Below are 21,213 nucleotides of genomic sequence, written 5' to 3' on the forward strand. Positions count from 1 at the left end.
CGTCGACCTCGACGGTTCGATTAATTATCGGGCGTATTCAGCCCACTACCAACCCTTTACGTGAAGCAAGATGGGGATTCAATGGAGGAAAAGACGGGCCGAGCGGGAGAACAGTTCAACAATAAAGCACATTTATTCGCGGCACACGGGAAGCACACAAATACAATTCCACCAAAAGCACACAAAAAAAAGAAACACAATTCCATTTACACAAAAGCAAATAAAAGCGAAGACACAATGCAGAGCTAATACCGACTACCGAGCACACGGCAACACTTATACAATTCTACTTCACAGACGGCGCCGACAACACATACCCAAAACCAAGGAAAGAATACCCTCAAGGATGAGGCAGGCCTGAGGCCGAGACCGGGTCGGGCCTACCCGTCTGGTGATGAGACGCGGAGCGGCGATGGCCCCGCAACCCGCGGGCCTCGTGGACGGTGTCTGGTAGGGGTGGGAACGGGGCCCCCTTGGTCGCACTATCTCAGCGCGGGGGGAAACAGGAGGGGGTTGCTGATGCTCGGGGTATAGAGGATCTTTATTATCCCTGGTGTGCGTCTCCACCTCGGCCAGGTCGCGCTGCCGGCCTCCCTCGGGCGTGCAGCTCCTGGCACCGACGCGAGCACCCCCTCGTCCGACTCTCTTCAGCTTCTCCAGCCACTGCAGGCTTCGGGCTCCAGACTTCCACACTCGTCCCCTCCGTTCCGACTCCTTCTCGTTCTCGTTCTCGTTCTCGTTCTCGTTTTCCTTTTCGTTCTCGTTCTCCTCTTTCTGACTGACGAACACCGTCCTTTTATCCCCCCGTAACTTCGCTGACCCCTCCCTTGACCTTTCACCTCGCTCCCCATTGGCCCGAGAGAAAAATGGGCGTGAAGGCTTTTGATCCACAAATTTGCATATATCAATCGCCCTGGGGCGGGAGCCAGTCGCCCTCGCTCACCGATTGGACGGCAAAAGTGGGCGTGTGTCGTTTTGATCCGTTTTTGAAGCACAAAATCCGTGATTTTGTACACGCTGTTCGACGCGTTCTGCATGAGTCCAACACCGGTACCCACAGCGGGGCAAGAACGGTGGCGATGCTACGGTTGCGAGGTGTGACGGAAGGTCTGGCGGTTGTGGTGAAGCGGCGTTGTGGTTGGTGGTTGATGTTGTGGTTGTGATGGTAATCATGGCGGTTGGTCCAAAATAAAGATAGTAAAAGAAAACGGCTATCCTGAAGAGTCGCAGCACGTATAAATGACATGTATTCCCACTAGACAACGGGCTTTTGGGCCTAACTACATGCACTTACCGAGATACCTCACCTAAGGGACCTGAATGGTGGTTTGCGAATCCTGGTAACCACAACAACTACCCCTTACAGACTCGTCCCGAGTCGTCAAATTTTCGTGTGCCATCATGTAGTTTTCCCCTAGTACATTTTACCTACGGATCCTGAGTGCGACATTCATGGCATTCGTGTCCCCAAAATAAATAACCTAAGGGCTGCGTAACTATCTAAACAAACTCACTCACACGGACGACTTAAATAAAATTGCCGGCGCTGACAGACATGCCGGGGCGCACTCATATTTACAGTACATCTTAACCTTAACTTACAAATTTTACACTAAACCATGGCCCAGGATCATTGAACTCTGCAAAGAAAAGCAGTTGGCAGGGAGCCAGGCTGCCCGCATGCAGTCTCTGGCTCAAACAATGCAGGTGACAGGGAACGTGGCTGGCTACTCACACGCAGTCCAAGGCCTTCCCTTTTGAACTGAACGCAGTGAACCACAACGGTGCATGGGCTGCACAAACGCAGTCTCCGTGCCAGCTCAAGTGGCACACGCAATGAGCACAACGAATGGATGCATGAATGGATGGACGCAAACACGGTGCACGGGCCGCCACTGCAGGCCCGTGTTGTTGCTGCCAACAGGGCAGTTCTCGCAGCTTGCAAACTGTTGCCTTGCGGATCCTGGCGTGCATGGAAATGAACAGGGGGGCAAAGCAAAATTTAACGGGACTGGTGAACAGGGGCAGTGGGCATGGCATGGCAAAGGCAGCAGGCAAACACAGCCCGCAGAAGAAGGCCGCTGCAGGCAAACACAGCCCGCAGAAGAAGACCGTTGCAGGCAAACACAGCTGGCAGATGAACTGGCCGGCACAGGCCTTGAAGCAAAACAACAGCTGCCGATGAACTTGGCCGGCCTTCGCCTTGAAGCAAAACACGGCCAGCCGATGAAGTTGGCCAGCCTTTGCCGTTCAATGGAGGTTGGTGGAGGGAGTGCGGTGGTGCTGGCCACTTGGAAGGCGGGCTCGGACCTACCTACCTGTCTCCCTCCCACCTATCGCCTTTGCCTGTCACTGTCCATACCCACTCCCTTAATTTGTGAAAAACCAATTTAGCCCCAACTTTTTTTTTTTTTATGTTTACTTCCCCTCTATAAATCGTCCCCTAACCCCCTTTATCGTCCTTGTTCGGCTAACCTATACTGTCACCTAGCCTACTCCCAACCCCTACGTTCCCTTCCCAGAGGGAACAAGGAGAGCTAACGTCCTGTGTCGAGGCCCAACGAAGCCTCAGAATGGCCTCCCAGAGTTCAGCGATCTATAACCAAAGTGGGTCCAGTGGCCCACAACGACAGCGAGGGATGGATGGTGCGGAGGGGTACATCTCCCTAATCTACCCTATCCATTTAACTGCCTAAACTACCCCGGGGCTTTCAACAAGCGCCTCGCTAAACTATTGGTTCTAACAACCCAGATTCCCGTCGCCTGTGTTGGTGTCCTCACAATTTCGGCCTCGCTCTCCCCATTTTCTCTCCGTGCCCTCACACGGTCTCCTGGCTGGGACACGTGGCTCCCTTTGGCAGGCACGACCTCTGCCGATTCTCCCGCTATGGCACCCCCGGGCACTACACTGCCTCCGAGCCTACCAGCTCTCTAACACCGGGAGTGCCCCCATGGCACCTCCCCTGAAACGCACACGTGGCAGGCCGGCCTCCCGGGCCCCTTTCCGAGGGTCACCCGTGCCCACAACACTGCCCACGCGGCTAATGGTGCCCCGGGCCCCCGCACCAAGCAGGCGCACCGTGCCCACTACTCATCCCGGCCCCCATGGGCCCACAGCCTACCGCGGCCGACCAGCCTGGTGCCCGGTGCCCACTCAGCGATACTCACCTTCTTCGCAGCCACGCTCCCAAGCCCGTCAACAGGGCTCCTGCACCCCTCCAAATGGGTCCTGAGCCTACTTTCCCACCAACAGCAAAACGACCTCCATTTTTCCAATTTGACTAACCCAGCTAACTCACTCTACACTGACCCGGGTCCTGCCGGAGTCACTCCTCCCCCAATCACTCATCGCACCATGCATTCCCCATTCACTCCACTCACACAGACCCGCTGGCCTCACTCACTCAACATGTACACGTACTCACCTCACAACTCACCAACTCTTCAACACACTCACCGCTGAACTCTGCCATCCTTCTAACTACCTCCCCTAACTAACTCGTGCTCCCACGTCGTCTCTTAAACTACAGCACGTTCCTTTTAACACTACGTAGCTAAACTACGTCCCCGCTACACATCCAAAGTCTGTCCATGTCTCCAAATAATCCCATTAATTATTTTCCAACCTAAATCTGGCTACAATCCCTCTAACTAATCCATTCCACGGACTCCATGAGGACTTACCCCTGCCCCATGAAGTCGGTCTAACTAAGCTAACCCTTCCCCCTAACTAGTTTTCATCCTGTGCCCAGGGCAGGGGTCTTTCACCCTTGCCCAGGAATCCTGTACACCCCGAAAGTGAGGCTTGCTTTTTTCCATGCGCAGCACCTGCGCGGCAACTCAGAGCTCGCGCACTTTGCACCTGCCCGTGACGTCATGCAGCTGCACGTGTTCCTCGTCCCTCCTTGGACGGGACCATCCGGCAGAGATACCCCTCCTGCCGGATTCCAACCCCACGTGCAGCCATGACGTCACCGTGCATAAAAAACAAGCCCCACGTCTCGAGGGGTTCCCCACGCCGAACACATGTGCTGCCCGGTTGGAGCTTAACACACACGATCGCGTGGAGAACCCGTCCGGTCCAAATCCATTTACCTGCCTAAACTTTGTCCGTCCGCGGGATCGGCAAATCCACCGCGTGCGTTTCCGGACCGGGACTTCACTCTCGCAAGCGAGCACGTGGTGGTCTCGTGCGTTGCACAGCACGAACCGCGTGCTCACTGCTGGGCGAACCCGGCACGGTCCTCGAAACAACCACAGCCGCTACTCGGCTTTCGTTCCTGTCATGTCGCCGTCGTCGCCATTCCACACATGCATACCTGCGTGTTACGACGCACACAGTCCACACCATCACATTCACACCGGGAGATGCGGCTGCGTGCTCCCGCATGCCAACCGACATCTCCCTCTCATACCGCTCTCTCACACACACGGTCTCCCTGGCACACAGCGACCTTGCACACGGCCGTTCACTCACGCGTGCGGGGGCACTCACCCGCGGTGCCTCACTCGCACTCCGTGCCTCATCCACACACGCGGGGGCACTCACCCGCGGTGCCTCATCCATACACCGTCCCTCACTCACACACGCGGGGGCACTCAACCGCGGTGCCTCATCCACACTGGCCGTTCCCATCCACACACGGCCTCACTCACACACGGTGCCTCATCCACACACGGCGTGCTGGGAAGCACGCACCCGGCACCATCGCCACCACACCACTCACACGGGGTCGCTTCCACACACGGGGACGCACTCACACCTTGCACCACACACAGGGACAACCACACTGGGGATTCGTGTCCCCACAAGGGTCTCCGGGGCCTCTATACCCCCAAGCTCTCCGTGCACTCGCTCACAGCACCCGTCCCCTCAACCTCGCAGCACGACCGAACTCACCTGGTCGTGACTCGCCTCAAGGGGGCATACTCCCTCCCCTCGTTCCTGGAGGAGGCCATCCAGGTGCTCGCACCGGGTCCCTGCACGCTCCGCGAGCTCACCTCCATTATCCTCCACCACCTCCGTGTGTGTGTGCGTCACTTACCCCGTCTTCCTCGTAGTCTTTTCCTCTATTTTTCTATCTCCCGTGTCTCTCCCAACTCTTCACCCTTTACCTCCCTTGTCTCACCTATTATTTCCTTTGTCCACGGCCTTCATGCCCGCCTGCAGGCATCGGCCCATGTTCTGCGTCTCACCCCGGAACTTTTCATCTCTTCCTCATTTGCTGTGCATGTATTCGCATCCATCGTGTTTTCACTTCATTTGTATTTGTATCCATCTTTTTCGTTCATGCCTTTCATTTCGTTTTTCATTTTATTTGTATTTGTATCCATCGCTGTTTTCACTTCATTCATTTGTTTGTTCATTGCCGCCAGCATGGCGCATAGCTGGGCCATGTTGGATGCACTCAGCTGAGCCGTTTCGGCAAGGGTTGGGGAAGGGTCTTGGTGGAGAGGGGGGAGGTGTCATACACCGCGGCCGCTGCTGCACCCACCTCGGGCCCTGGGTTCAGTTGGGCGAGTCCGTGTTCCTGCACAATCAACATTTCCTGCTCGGGGATTCCATCCTGGACCATGGACTCTACATTATTACACATATACATTTAATACCCCCGGCTCCCGCCGCCCTTGAGGCATGCCATCTTGCTTTCGGTGAAGGGTTAATTTGCTCGTCAGTAATTTGGAGGGAATCGGGGTCGCTTCTCTCACCCCTGGACCGATTCCCGTAATTTAGCCGGAGACAGGAGAGCTCCGTTTCCTGTTCTCCGATACCAGTGCCGCGAGGGCGATGAATTTGTATCCCACTCCTGACACCAGTGTTGCGGTCTTCGCGCCACGCCGGCGTGCTGGACGGCCACGTAACTCGACCGAATCGCGGCACGCCGCCCACCGGACGGACAATCCAGTCGCGGACCCTCTCGGACTAACGCCGGGAACCAGTCACGGTGGACCCTTCGGTCTCACCGCGATCGAGCCAATCAGCCCCGCGTGGGATAGGGTTGCTCGACCCGACCTACCTAAGTACCCACGCGGAGGGTAGACCGGGCGATCGCACCTCGCCGCAGGTCGATTCCTTCGGACACGGGCCACTTAGCCGACCCGTTCCGTACTATCAGAATAACCGGCGGTGTTATCGTCGACCTCGACGGCCCGATTAATTATCGGGCGTATTCAGCCCACTACCAACCCTTTACGTGAAGCAAGATGGGGATTCAATGGAGGAAAAGACGAAGCGAAGCGGGAGAACAGTTCAACAATAAAGCACATTTATTCGCGGCACACGGGAAGCACACAAATACAATTCCACCAAAAGCACACAAAAAAGAAAACACAATTCCATTTACACAAAAGCAAATATAAAAGCGAGACACAATGCAGAGCTAATACCGACTACCGAGCACACGGCAACACTTATACATTCCCTACTTCACAGACGGCGCCGACAACACATACCCAAAACCAAGGAAAGAATACCCTCAAGGATGAGGCAGGCCTGAGGCCGAGACCGGGTCGGGCCTACCCGTCTGGTGATGAGACGCGGAGCGGCGATGGCCCCGCAACCCGCGGGCCTCGTGGACGGTGTCTGGTAGGGGGTGGGAACGGGGCCCCCTTGGTCGCACTATCTCAGCGCGGGGGGAAACAGGAGGGGGTTGCTGATGCTCGGGGTATAGAGGATCTTTATTATCCCTGGTGTGCGTCTCCACCTCGGCCAGGTCGCGCTGCCGGCCTCCTCGGGCGTGCAGCTCCTGGCACCGACGCGAGCACCCCCTCGTCCGACTCTCTTCAGCTTCTCCAGCCACTGCAGGCTTCGGGCTCCAGACTTCCACACTCGTCCCTCCCGTTCCGACTCCTTCTCGTTCTCGTTCCTCGTTCTCTTTCTGACTGACGAACACCGTCCTTTATCCCCCGTAACTTCGCTTTGACCCCCCTCCCTTTGACCTTTCACCTCGCTCCCATTGGCCCGAGAAAAAAGTGGGCGTGAAGGCTTTTGATCCTGTACATATATCAATCGCCCTGGGGCGGAGCCACCGCCCTCGCTCACCGATTGGACGGCAAAAAGTGGGCGGTGTCGTTTTGATCCGTTTTTGAAGCACAAAATCCGTGATTTTGTACACGCTGTTCGACGCGCGTTCTGCATGAGTCCAACACCGGTACCCACAGCGGGGCAAGAACGGTGGCGATGCTACTGCTGCGAGGTGTGACGGGAAGGTCGTGGCGGCTTGTAGTGAAGCGGCGTGGTTGGTGGTTGATGTTGTGGTTGTGATGGTAATCATGGCGGTTGGTCCAAAATAAAGATAGTAAAAGAAAACGGCTATCCTGAAGAGTCGCAGCACGTATAAATGACATGTATTCCCACTAGACAACGGGTTTGAGCCTAACTACACATGCACTTACCGAGATACTCACCTAAGGGACCTGAATGGTGGTTTGCGAATCTGGTAACACAACAATATATATATATATATATATATATATATATATATATATATATATATATATATATATATATATATATATATATATATATATATATATATACGTATATATATATATATATATATATATACATATATATATATATATATATATATATATACATATATACATATATATATATATAGATATATATACATACATATATATATATATATATATATGTATGTATATATATCTATATATATATATATGTATATATGTATATATATATATATATATATATATATATATAATACATACATATATATATATATATATATATAATACATACATATATATATATATATATATATATATATATATATATATATATATATGTATGTATATATATGTATATATATATATATATATGTATGTATATATATATATATATATGTATGTATATATATATATATATATATATATATATATATATATATATATATATATATATATATATATATATATATATACACACTGGACGACCCATGAACCCGTTGGGTTCCCGTTGTGACAGCGGTTGATGAAAAAAAGCATGAAAAGAAAAAAACAGATAGCTCCAGCAAACTATACCGCTGAGGTTTCCATTGATCAAATTCTCCCTAAGAGTACTTAACTGAATCGGGAATTGATTTTTTAATAATTTTTTTCGTTGCCCGATTTGAACGAAACTTGAAACTGCACACCGCAGGAGAATGGTGAGTAAGGTAGCCATAACATTTTTGCACTGTCATGTACCGTTTTGGCTCCATTCGGGAAAATACATACATACATACATACATACATACATACATACATACATACATACAAGATTAGAGTTTTAGTAATATATATATATATATATATATATATATATATATATATATATATATATATATATATATATATATATATATATATATATATAGACTAGCGATACCCGTGCACATGCACGGGATAGCGATACAACATAGATGGTAGCAGACGACAGACCGTACACGGGGAATGACAAAAATACGCATTGTGCAAAATGCAAGTGGTACTATGGAACGCCAAGACTTCCCAAAAATTGTCGGCATGTCCGCTAAGTGCCACAGCAGTTTCATAGGGATCGTGTGACGGCGAGCCGAGTTTTTAGTGTGCAAGTTTGGTAATATAATTGATATATATATATATATATATATATATATATATATATATATATATATATATATATATATATTCAGAGTTAATGTTGTGTAGATGAGGGGACAAGCTTTTAAAGCAATTAAATATTTAATTTGCACGCATTGAACTGCTGCCGGTGTGCAAGTGTGTTGGGAAGCACCAGGATGTGAGTTCAGAAAGAATGTGCTATTTGTGGAAACTTTTATTCCTTTCTGAAACAATGTTAGATATCACTGCTGTTCAACAACATCGAAACTCAGTTTGATCAATCACACACTCAAAACCATGATTGAATTCGCAGGACAGAGAACGAGCCTGCATTTTGTGGTTCGTTTGTTGAAATGTTCAACCCCCTGGTGTTTTCGCACTGCATACAGCATCTGCCCTGGTATGTCAAATCAATAAAGGAACACTGTGCATGTTATAAACATAACAATCCCAAATTGTTGTTTTATCATTGTTTTCGCTCGGTCGGGTGACTCGTCACATCCCCGCTGGATGAGCGTCCGTTCCATCTGCCGCACGGCCTCCTCGTCTTCCTCGTGAGAAAGAGAGTGGCCGTATCTTCATGGTTGTGAGGCGTAGCGAGTAGCTGGAGCCCTTCCAATAGTGCCACTTGATCCCATTGAACTTGCCAACATGTTGGCCACCAGTGTAATACATGCCGTTGAGGTTGGACGGGCCACAGGCGTCGAACCACCAGCCTGTGGTAAAGACGATACAACATACCTAAACAATAGTGCTGGGTCTTGTGCGTTGTCCTTCTTATTAGACGTAGACATCAGTGTTGAGATTCAATGAAGTAAGCATTATTTTTGAACTGTATGCATGCACCCTGTACACTCACCGCCAGTGGCCATGTGTGCACATCTACACACACAGTTGTCATTGTCCGCATCCTTTGTGCTGAAACTCACCCCTGACTGGCTTAAGCTGCTGTACTTCCCAGCTGTTCCGCTGAATCCTTTGACATAAATCCTGAAAAATAAACGTGACGTCTGTCATGTTGGGGTGGAGGGGTACACGGACGTTGGCAGGACTGGTAGGTATTTTGAGTATGGATGGGTGATTGTGTACATGTACAGTGATTGTGATGTCTGTAAGAGGGGTCTCGTGTGAAGGTGAATATCATGTTTGTGTTTGTTCATTCCTCAACCAACAACAATCTTCTTCATCCCTAAAAACGAATTATCTCAAGTCAGATGTCACCTTTGTGATGTCCCTTTGCTGCCCCCCACCTTCCCCCCACCACCTCCGCCATCCTCAGCCAAGCAATAATCTCAGCTTCTGGGAATTAAATGGAGTCCAGTCTGTGCGCAGGTGTGCTGGACTTGCAGCGAGCATGCTTCGCTGCTGAGACGGCACGGTGTGTGCTTACACACTGCATCAGACGTCCTTATGTCTGGCACAGACTACTCACTGGGATTACAACAAGTGTTGCAAAAACAATTTCACCTTTGGGCCTTTTCGGGTTATTTTGCCTTCAACACCTGATCCGAGTCTCTGTACGAGGAAACCGAGTTTATAATCTTCTTCATCTTCTCTGCACCTTTGATCCCAACAGTTCGGGGTCAGCCACTGAGATTCGCATTCTCCATTCCCCTCTGTACTCTGCATCTTCTTTTCTCAATCCGACACTATTCAAATCTCTTTCCACAACTTCCCTCTGCCTTGATCTCTGTCATCCTCCTGATCTTTTCCCTCTAACTAGCTTATTCCATGCTTTCTTGATTGGTTCGTTATCCTTGTTCCTCACCACGTGTCCAAATCACCACAACCTCTCCTCTTCAACCCTCCCCCCCCATAATACAACTTGCAACTTCAGCTCCCTTACATATCTCCTCGTAACCGCTCTCTCAGTGATACTCTGAGAATTCACTGTTCAAGCATTCTCATCTCTGTCCTCTCCAACAACTCCTCTTCCATTTTACTCAAAGCCCATATTTCTGCACCACACATGATAACTGGTCTAATCACCGTCTTGTACATTTTTTCCTTAATTTCTTTCTCGATGTCCGATCTCAGACTCCACGAATCTCCTTCCATTTTGCCCATGCTACCTTCAATCTGTCCTGGATTTCCGATTCACAACATCCTTTTTCCTTTAGTGATGAACAGAGGTATTTGAATTTGTCCACTTGTGTTGTCTGTCTCTCCACCCCTTTAAATCTACAATCATGACCCCCCTCTGCACCAGTCTTACAACACACCATTACCTCTGTCTTTCTAGCATTAACATTCAATCCTTGCCTCTCTAAGCTCTGTTACCATCCCAGCACTCTTCTCTGCAGCTCTTCCTTTGACTCTTCTGTTATGACTAAGTCATTTGCAAACAGGAGGCGCCATGGTTCTCTGTCTCTGATATTGTTACTCATCACGCTCATCACTGTTACAAAAAGGAAGGGACTTCGTGCGGAACCCTGGAGTAGACCAACCTCCACTATAAAATATTGTGAGTCCCCGTTCATTATCTTGAGCAGAGCAGTGGCTCCCGCCTGCATTTCCATCACGATCCTGACAATCTTTTCTGGCACACCCTTATTCCTCAAACACCAATATACCACTTCATTTGTACAAAATCATAAACTGCATCATCAACTCCAACACCGGCAAAACACCCTCATGTGCAGCGATAACTACCACAGACAACATACCAGAGGAACAACAAGGTAACATCCTCAAAGACCACGACACGAACGCAAGTCATATCGGACCCAGAAAAGAGAAACAAGTATGACAAGAAGCAAACTCAGCCACCAACTCGACACCACCATCACGCCATTCACTCCCGCACAGACAACAAAAATAATCAAAAACTCGCAGGCTACCGGCCCTGACAACATCTCCAATTTGCATTTGAAACACCTTGGACGACACGGCATATCAGCCCGTACAAATATAAGCAACTTCTCCGATCAACACTAAAAAAATTCCCCAAATTTGGAAACGAGACAAAACCATAACCTTCCTTAAACCAAACAAAGAACCCACCAAAGCAGCCTCCTACAGACCTATCACATGACTTTGTACACCTTCCAACGTTACAGAACACCGAATACTCACAATCACAAATCCTCATATCCCTCTCTCACCCCCAACACGGATTCACACCAAACCACTCCACCACCACTCTCCTCACAAACCTCACGCCAAACACCTGTGATGGCTTCAACAGTAGAAAACTGCCAAACACACTATTCTCACCACAATAAATATCAACACAGCATTTGACGACATCCTAAAACTCTTACTCACAAACAAAATACTCAACACAAACATGCACAAAACACGAAACACTGGCTGGCCAACTCCCTATCATGTAGACAGTCGTATGTAACTTTAAACGGCAAGTTATCACACATATGATATTTTCCTAACAGAGTCCCTCAAGGCTCAGTCCTCTCCCCCCCCCCCCCCCACACTCTTTAATCTTTTGATGCACGACATTCCACAACCACCCGAGAACATACAAGTCGCCTCATATGCAGACGATGTAACCATTACATCTTCCCATAGCAACATCAACACAACCACAGCATAACTTCAACTCTGGTGCTGGCTTAACGGTTTAGGTGACTGGCTTAAGATCCGAGGGTCCTGAGTTCAAGCTCCTGTCGGGCCGTTGAATGAACACCAGGTATGGTTGACTCAGTCTGGAATCCTTCTGAGGTCGGCAAAATGAGTACCAGTGTACTGGTAACAGAGGCATTGCATCAGCAGCACAGACACGCCTCAGGCTAGTGATGCTACTCGCAGCCTTGTGTTGCACACAAAAGAGGAGGAACATACCTGCAACCCTTCCTCAGCACCCCACAAACCTGGTGCACCATAAAGAGACTAAAAGTAGCTCCCTCAAAATCAACACACACTCTTAACAAATTACACCACACAACACAGCGCTGCACCACACATCACACTGAACACCATCCATATCTCTCTCTCTCACACACACACACACACACACACACACACACACACACACACACACACACACACACACACACACACACACACACACACACACACACACACACACCACATCCATGTCATTCTTAGATCACATCGAACATTAAAAAAGAATACGCACACCCAGGCTGAACACACTTGAGGGCACTCACAGGAATCGGCTTCGGACACCACAAATAAACAGCATCATTCGTATACAAGCAGTACATTAAATCGGGCATTGACTACGCCAGCTGATCTTGGGCTTCCAGCTTATAAACACACATCTCCACATCCTACAGACTAGACAAAACGAAGCCCTTCACATCATCATAGGCTGCGCATTAACAACACCCATCGAGCACCAAAACACACATAGGCAAAAATGTTAAAATCAAACATCACTTGGACATGAGAGGTGCACAGTTCTTTGCAGCTGCAAGTGCCAACTCTAATCACCGATACCACTACATGTCCAACCACACACAGAGCCAGAGACACATTACTCCATCCATAACTTTTTGAGATATCATCATATGTATAGTTTTTGGCCCGATCTCTCAATGGTGAAAAATCACTTAGAAAGTTCTAGTATCCAGATCCGGATCTTCATCAAAATCTTAACATTTCAGCCTTGTCACACACCGAACATCTGCACCAAATTTCATCCAAATCCGGCCACAACTTGTTCACAAGCAAACAAACAGACAGGGGTGAAAACATAATCTCCCTCCACCTTTGGTGGTGGAGGTCATAATACTCATAACCCACGAATCATTAATAATACTCAAAACCTCCTAACATTCATAAATAATACTCATAACCTCCAAATCTTTTGCTCAATTCTCATAATCAGATTGCATACAAGCAAAATGTCCTCCCACTCCGTCCTCCTTCCTTTGGGGTCATTCGCTCCCCCAAGCTTGGACCCCCTGCCATAATAATGCATCCTCCAAACCTGTACTGCAGCTTCTCACTGGCCACGTAGAAGGTGTTGTACTGGACGTAGGCAGTACCATTGTCCCAGTCCTGCAGCTCGATGCGCAGCACGTACGCTTGCTGATGCGTTAGCTCAAAGACATGCTGATTACCCAGCCAATGGTCCCCGCTCGGATCGCCAAACCCCTGGGGGAGGATGAGCAACAGGCAGAAAGGTCGTATGTTTACATTCATTGCTCACGGTGTCTCAGGATCGTGTGCGAAGGGGTTTCATAACAAGATCATAATTTTGTGTCAGGATCATGCGCAAAACGTGAACTCTTAAACAGTTTCAATCATGGAAAAGATAAGATGACTGATGAGGAGAAAGGTTTGAACCCAAACAATAACCGAGTTTGAACCCGAATACGATCCGAGTTGGAACCCAAATGCGATCTGAATTTTTACCCAAACGCCATCCGAGTTTGAACCCGAATGCGATCCGAGTTGAAACCCGAACGCGATCTGAGTTTTTACCTAAACGCCATCTGAGTTTGAACCCGAATGCGATCCAAGTTGGGACCCGAATGCGATCTGAGTTGGGACCCAAACACGATCCGAGTTTGCACCCGAACACGATCTGAGTTTGCATCCGAACATGATCCGAGTTTGCACCTGAACACAATCCGAGTTTGCACCCGAACACAATCCGAGTTTGCACCCGAACACGATCTGAGTTTGCACTCGAACACGATCCGAATTTGCACCCAAACGCGATCCGAGTTTACACCGAACACGATCAGAGTTTGCACCCGAACACGATCCGAGTTTGCACCCGAACACGATCCGAGTTTGCACCCGAACACGATCCGAGTTTTCACCCGAACACTATCCGAGTTTGCACCCGAACACGATCCGAGTTTGCACCCGAACACGATCCGAGTTTGCACCCGAACACGATCCGAGTTTGCACCCGAACACGATCTGAGTTTGCATCCGAACATGATCCGAGTTTGCACCTGAACACAATCCGAGTTTGCACCCGAACACAATCCGAGTTTGCACCCGAACACGATCCGAGTTTGCACCCGAACACGATCCGAGTTTGCACCCAAAAGCGATCCAAGTTTGCACCTGAACACAATCCGAGTTTGCACCTGAACACGATCTGAGTTTGCACCCGAACACAATCCGAGTTTGCACCCAAATGCGATCCAAATTTGCACCCAAATGCGATCCGAGCTTGCACCCGAAAACGATCCGAGTTTGCACCCGAACACGATCCGAGTTTGCACCCGAACACGATCCGAGTTTGCACCTGAACACGATCCGAGTTTGCACCCGAACACGATCCGAGTTTGCACCCGAACACGATCCGAGTTTGCACCCGAACACGATCCGAGTTTGCACCCGAACACGATCCGAGTTTGCACCCGAACACGATCCGAGTTTGCACCCAAAAGCGATCCGAGTTTGCACCTGAACACAATCCGAGTTTGCACCTGAACACGATCTGAGTTTGCACCCGAACACAATCCGAGTTTGCACCCAAATGCGATCCAACCTTGCACCCAAATGCGATCCGAGTTTGCACCCGAACACGATCCGAGTTTGCACCCGAACACGATCCGAGTTTGCACCCGAACACGATCCGAGTTTGCACCCGAACACGATCCGAGTTTGCACCCGAACACGATCCGAGTTTGCACCCGAACACGATCCGAGTTTGCACCCGAACACGATCCGAGTTTGCACCCGAACACGATCCGAGTTTGCACCCGAACACGATCAGAGTTTGCACCCGAACACGATCCGAGTTTGCACCCGAACACGATCCGAGTTTGCACCCGAACACGATCCGAGTTTGCACCCGAACACGATCCGAGTTTGCACCTGAACACGATCCGTGTTTGCACCTGAACACGATCCGTGTTTGCACCTGAACACGATCCGAGTTTGCACCTGAACACGATCTGTGTTTGCACCTGAACACGATCCGAGTTGGAACGCAAACGCAATCCAAGCGTTGATCTGGTGTTGTATGTGTGCGGGTGAGTAGGAGTGTGTGCTTCATGTTATTTTTGTGGTTTTGGAGCATGAGCATTGCGAGGTTCGTGTCCAGTTTGGACGTGGTGATGTTTGGGCTTCGTGATTGGTGGAGTTTCCGTTGGGTGTTGTGCATGTGTGGGTGCAGAGTTAGGGTGGAGTGTTGTTTTTTGCTCATCTTGTCTGGATGTTTGCACCATCAGGCAATGCTGTTCTATAGCTGACTGTCACCTTTTCATGGCTAATTGCTCTATCATGTTCATCTGGCCTTGTTATTTTTTCTGGGGGTCGATTGGCCTGAGGAAGCTCACTGGGTAGTGGGTGAAACATCACTTGACATCGGGTGTGCTCTTGCTTGTTAATCTCCGCCATCTTCGAAGATGGATGGAGGTTACTGTTTTCACCCCTTTCTGTTTGTTTGTTACTTACGAAATCTAAAGATTTCGTAAGTATATTGATGACTTCCGTTTGTTTGCTTGTTTGTTTGTTTGTAGGCACGATAACTCGAGAACGGAAGGATCTACCAATGTCAAATTACACCACGTGATTCAGGAGGGTGATGGCTAGTGCTGATTAGATTTTGGTCAAAATCGGTCAAAGGTCAAGGTCACAGTGAGGTCAAACATCCAAAACATTCGATTTTTGATGGTTTGGTACAGAATCATCGTAGAAACTTCTGGTTTGCGTCGCTACCTTCTCAAGAGACAGCTTTTATTAGACAAGGTCAGAGGTCAAGTTGACGATTTCGTAAGTACCAGTCTATGACTGCTTGTTTGTGTGCTTGTTTGTTTGTTTGTTTGTGAACAGTATTATGGAAAAACTCCTCGACAGATTTCGACGAAACTTGGTGGGGGGTTAGGCATGGTCCAAGGATCATGCCATTAAATTTTGGACTTGGTCCCCGCCCCCCCCCAAAAAAAATTGTTAGAGAAAAATTTCTTTGTTTGTTTTGCATTTCTACATGTTTTAAGTGATTTCCACACCCCCCCCCCAAAAAAAAAATGTTGCAGAAAAGAACTATAACTGCCAGCACTGTTGACATCATATTTAATGAATAAGATAGAAGGTTCACTTGAGTGACCCAGCAGTATTGGTGGCGGAGGTTTTGCACTCTCCCGAGTGCTCCCCCTCTAGTTACCTCCGCCACCGAAGGTGGATGGAGGTTATGTTTTTACCCTTGTCTGTTTCTTTGTGAAAAGGATATCTCAAAAAGTTATGGACAGAGTCGGACGAAACTTGGTGGACCCTGGACAGGTTGGGTGTGTGACAAGGACTAATTAATTCAATTTTAGTAAACATCAGAAATTGGATCCTGATATGAGAGATTATTCATTGTTTTTTTTAAGTGATTCTTCACCATTGAGTGGTGGGGCCAAAAACGATTCATAGCCTGATATTTCAAAATGTTGTGGACGAGTTATGACAAAATTAGGTGGATGAGTTGGTAATGTGACAATAACAGGCAGATTAGATTTTGTTTCAGGTCCAGATCCAGATCCGGCCTATTAGTGGGATACAAAATGTAAACTGTTCAGCCTGGCGGACGTATGTGCTCAACCTAGTGCCATTCTAGTTGTTCTTGCAGTCCATGGAATTTTTAACATTCGTCTCCAACACCACTTTTCAAAACTGTCAGTCTTCTTCCTTTCTTTCTTTTTCACGTTTTTAACTGAAGAACGACAAACACGAGACTTATGTTATTCTTTGCAGGAGATATCTTCACCTTATTCTTTACATACACATAAACAGATATACTCACCTTATTCTTTACATACACATAGACAGATAGACTCACCTTATTCTTTACATACACATAAACAGATATACTCACCTTATTCTTTACATACACATAGACAGATAGACTCACCTTATTCTTTACATACACATCGACAGATAGACTCACCTTATTCTTTACATACACATCGACAGATAGACTCACCTTATTCTTTACATACACATAGACAGATAGACTCACCTTATTCTTTACATACACATAGACAGATAGACTCACCTTATTCTTTACATACACATAGACAGATAGACTCACCTTATTCTTTACATACACATAGACAAATAGACTCAACCTTATTCTTCACATACACATAAACAGATAGACTCACCTTATTCTTTACATACACATAGACAGATAGACTCACCTTATTCTTTACATACACATAAACAGATAGACTCACCTTATTCTTTACATACACATAGACAGATAGACTCACCTTATTCTTTACATACACATCGACAAATAGACTCACCTTATTCTTTACATACACATAGACAGATAGACTCACCTTATTCTTTACATACACATAGACAGATAGACTCACCTTATTCTTTACATACACATCGACAAATAGACTCACCTTATTCTTTACATACACATAGACAGATAGACTCACCTTATTCTTTACATACACATAGACAGATAGACTCACCTTATTCTTTACATACACATAGACAGATATCTTCACCTTATTCTTTACATACACACAAACAGATATACTCACCTTATTCTTTACATACACATAGACAGATAGACTCAACCTTATTCTTTACATACACATCGACAGATAGACTCACCTTATTCTTTACATACACATCGACAAATAGACTCACCTTATTCTTTACATACACATAGACAGATAGACTCACCTTATTCTTTACATACACATAGACAGATAGACTCACCTTATTCTTTACATACACATAGACAGATAGACTCAACCTTATTCTTTACATACACATAGACAGATAGACTCACCTTATTCTTTACATACACATAGACAGATAGACTCACCTTATTCTTTACATACACATAGACAGATAGACTCACCTTATTCTTTACATACACATAGACAGATAGACTCACCTTATTCTTTACATACACATCGACAAATAGACTCACCTTATTCTTTACATACACATAGACAGATAGACTCACCTTATTCTTTACATACACATAGACAGATAGACTCACCTTATTCTTTACATACACATCGACAGATAGACTCACCTTATTCTTTACATACACATAGACAGATATCTTCACCTTATTCTTTACATACACACAAACAGATATACTCACCTTATTCTTTACATACACATAGACAGATAGACTCAACCTTATTCTTTACATACACATCGACAGATAGACTCACCTTATTCTTTACATACACATCGACAAATAGACTCACCTTATTCTTTACATACACATAGACAGATAGACTCACCTTATTCTTTACATACACCCTAGACAGATAGACTCACCTTATTCTTTACATACACATAGACAGATAGACTCACCTTATTCTTTACATACACATAGACAGATAGACTCACCTTATTCTTTACATACACATAGACAGATAGACTCACCTTATTCTTTACATACACATCGACAGATAGACTCACCTTATTCTTTACATACACATAGACAGATAGACTCACCTTATTCTTTACATACACCCTAGACAGATAGACTCACCTTATTCTTTACATACACATAGACAGATAGACTCACCTTATTCTTTACATACACATCGACAAATAGACTCACCTTATTCTTTACATACACATAGACAGATAGACCCACCTTATTCTTCACATACACATAGACAGATAGACTCACCTTATTCTTTACATACACATAGACAGATAGACTCACCTTATTCTTTACATACACAGAAACAGATATACTCACCTTATTCTTTACATACACATCGACAGATAGACTCACCTTATTCTTTACATACACATCGACAGATAGACTCACCTTATTCTTTACATACACATAGACAGATAGACTCACCTTATTCTTTACATACACATAAACAGATATACTCACCTTATTCTTTACATACACATCGACAGATAGACTCACCTTATTCTTTACATACACATAAACAGATAGACTCACCTTATTCTTTACATACACATAGACAAATAGACTCAACCTTATTCTTTACATACACATAGACAGATAGACTCAACCTTATTCTTCACATACACATAAACAGATAGACTCACTTATTCTTTACATACACATAGACAAATAGACTCACCTTATTCTTCACATACACATAGACAGATAGACTCACCTTGTTCTTTACATACACATAGACAGATAGACTCACCTTATTCTTTACATACACAGACAGATAGACTCACCTTATTCTTTACATACACATAGACAGATAGACTCACCTTATTCTTTACATACACAGACAAATAGACTCACCTTATTCTTTACATACACAGACAGATAGACTAACCTTATTCTTCACATACACATAGACAGATAGACTCACCTTATTCTTTACATACACATAGACAGATATACTCACCTTATTCTTTACATACACAGACAGATAGACTAACCTTATTCTTTACATACACATAGACAGATATACTCACCTTATTCTTTACATACACATAGACAGATAGACTCACCTTATTCTTTACATACACAGACAGATAGACTCAATTATTCTTCGCATATGTATTTTTCAGCTCTTGTGTCCCATTTTTACAGTGTTCAGTATACTGTACATACAAACATACATATATACATACATACATACATACATATATACATACATACATACATACATATATACATACATACATACATACATACATACATATATACATACATACATACATACATATATACATATATACATACATACATACATACATACATACATACATATATATATACATACATATATATATATACATACATACATACATACATATATACATACATACATACATACATACATATATACATACATACATACATACATACATACATACATACATACATATATACATACATACATACATACATACATATATACATACATATATACATACATACATACATACATACATACATACATACATGAATACACGTGTTCAATAATCAATGAGTGCGATACTTCTGCAACTCATCTCAAACTTTATTTATTGTGTCCTTTAATGATTTGCGTGCCCGGAAGCTAATGTGCAGGCTCGGCTGTTCTACATTATTCCCCCTCTGTACCTGTTCGTCGTACATGCACTTTACCGGGCCTTCCACTGCATACCTGTTTGTACTCCACCCATTTACGATGGAAGTCGACAGAGCCATCTCCTCGATGCTGGATAAGAGTCCAACCACCTCCTTTGATTTCCATGTCACAGTACACCTAAGGGAACACAGAACCCGGAGTAAATTCTGTACCCATATTGTGTTGTATTGTTTCCGTTGAGTTTTGTGAGACTAAGGAACGTTCTTCTTCGCACCACCGATGAACTCTCTCCTGACTCGGTTTCCTGTTCTTGGTTTGCAAATCCACAATCGTTTCCATTCCGATGGCAGCTGGCCTTGTTCAAAGTCATAAAGTCACCTGAAAACTTTTCTTCAATAAGATCTCTTTTTACAAAGTTGGGTGGTCGCTCGACTACCCTTAGTCTCAGGTTTTCCGTCTGTCTGTATGTCTGTCTGTTTGTTTGTATGTAATGGACAGCTCTGGAGGCCAGGGGAGTCAACCGATTTTGATGAAACTTGACTGGTAGGTTCATATAATACCAGGATCTAGTTGTGTGGTTTTGAGCACCGTTGCTATGGACGCCACCGCTGCCTAGCAACGGGACTTTGAAATTTTTGAAAAAATCCGAAAAATATTT

At 46.0% G+C, this 21,213-nt stretch overlaps 2 protein-coding genes across 11 annotated transcripts in view; one reads left to right on the top strand and one right to left on the bottom strand.

Moving 5' to 3' along the window:
* The window catches only part of MCPH1 (microcephalin 1), a 154,725-nt gene that overhangs the window by 78,872 nt on the left and 54,640 nt on the right, over nt 1-21,213 (top strand). The gene's annotated exons all lie outside the window — the stretch shown is intronic.
* The window catches only part of ANGPT2 (angiopoietin 2), a 48,052-nt gene continuing 35,645 nt past the window's right edge, over nt 8,807-21,213 (bottom strand). For 2 of the 3 annotated variants that reach the window (XM_085898484.1, XM_085898468.1), the window contains 4 exons: nt 20,631-20,732; nt 13,526-13,692; nt 9,470-9,600; nt 8,807-9,326 (listed from right to left, as the gene is read on the bottom strand). In XM_085898484.1, the coding sequence (XP_085754610.1) occupies nt 9,106-9,326; nt 9,470-9,600; nt 13,526-13,692; nt 20,631-20,732 (621 nt within the window). In that variant the 3' untranslated portion in view covers nt 8,807-9,105. The remainder of the gene's footprint in view (nt 9,327-9,469; nt 9,601-13,525; nt 13,693-20,630; nt 20,733-21,213) is intronic. The other variant, XM_085898476.1, reaches the window with a different exon arrangement.

The sequence above is a fragment of the Eptatretus burgeri genome, chromosome 1 (genome assembly GCF_056783735.1).
Source record: "Eptatretus burgeri isolate ZD-2024b chromosome 1, Ebu_testis_v1, whole genome shotgun sequence".
Classification (NCBI taxonomy): Eukaryota; Metazoa; Chordata; class Myxini; order Myxiniformes; family Myxinidae; genus Eptatretus; species Eptatretus burgeri.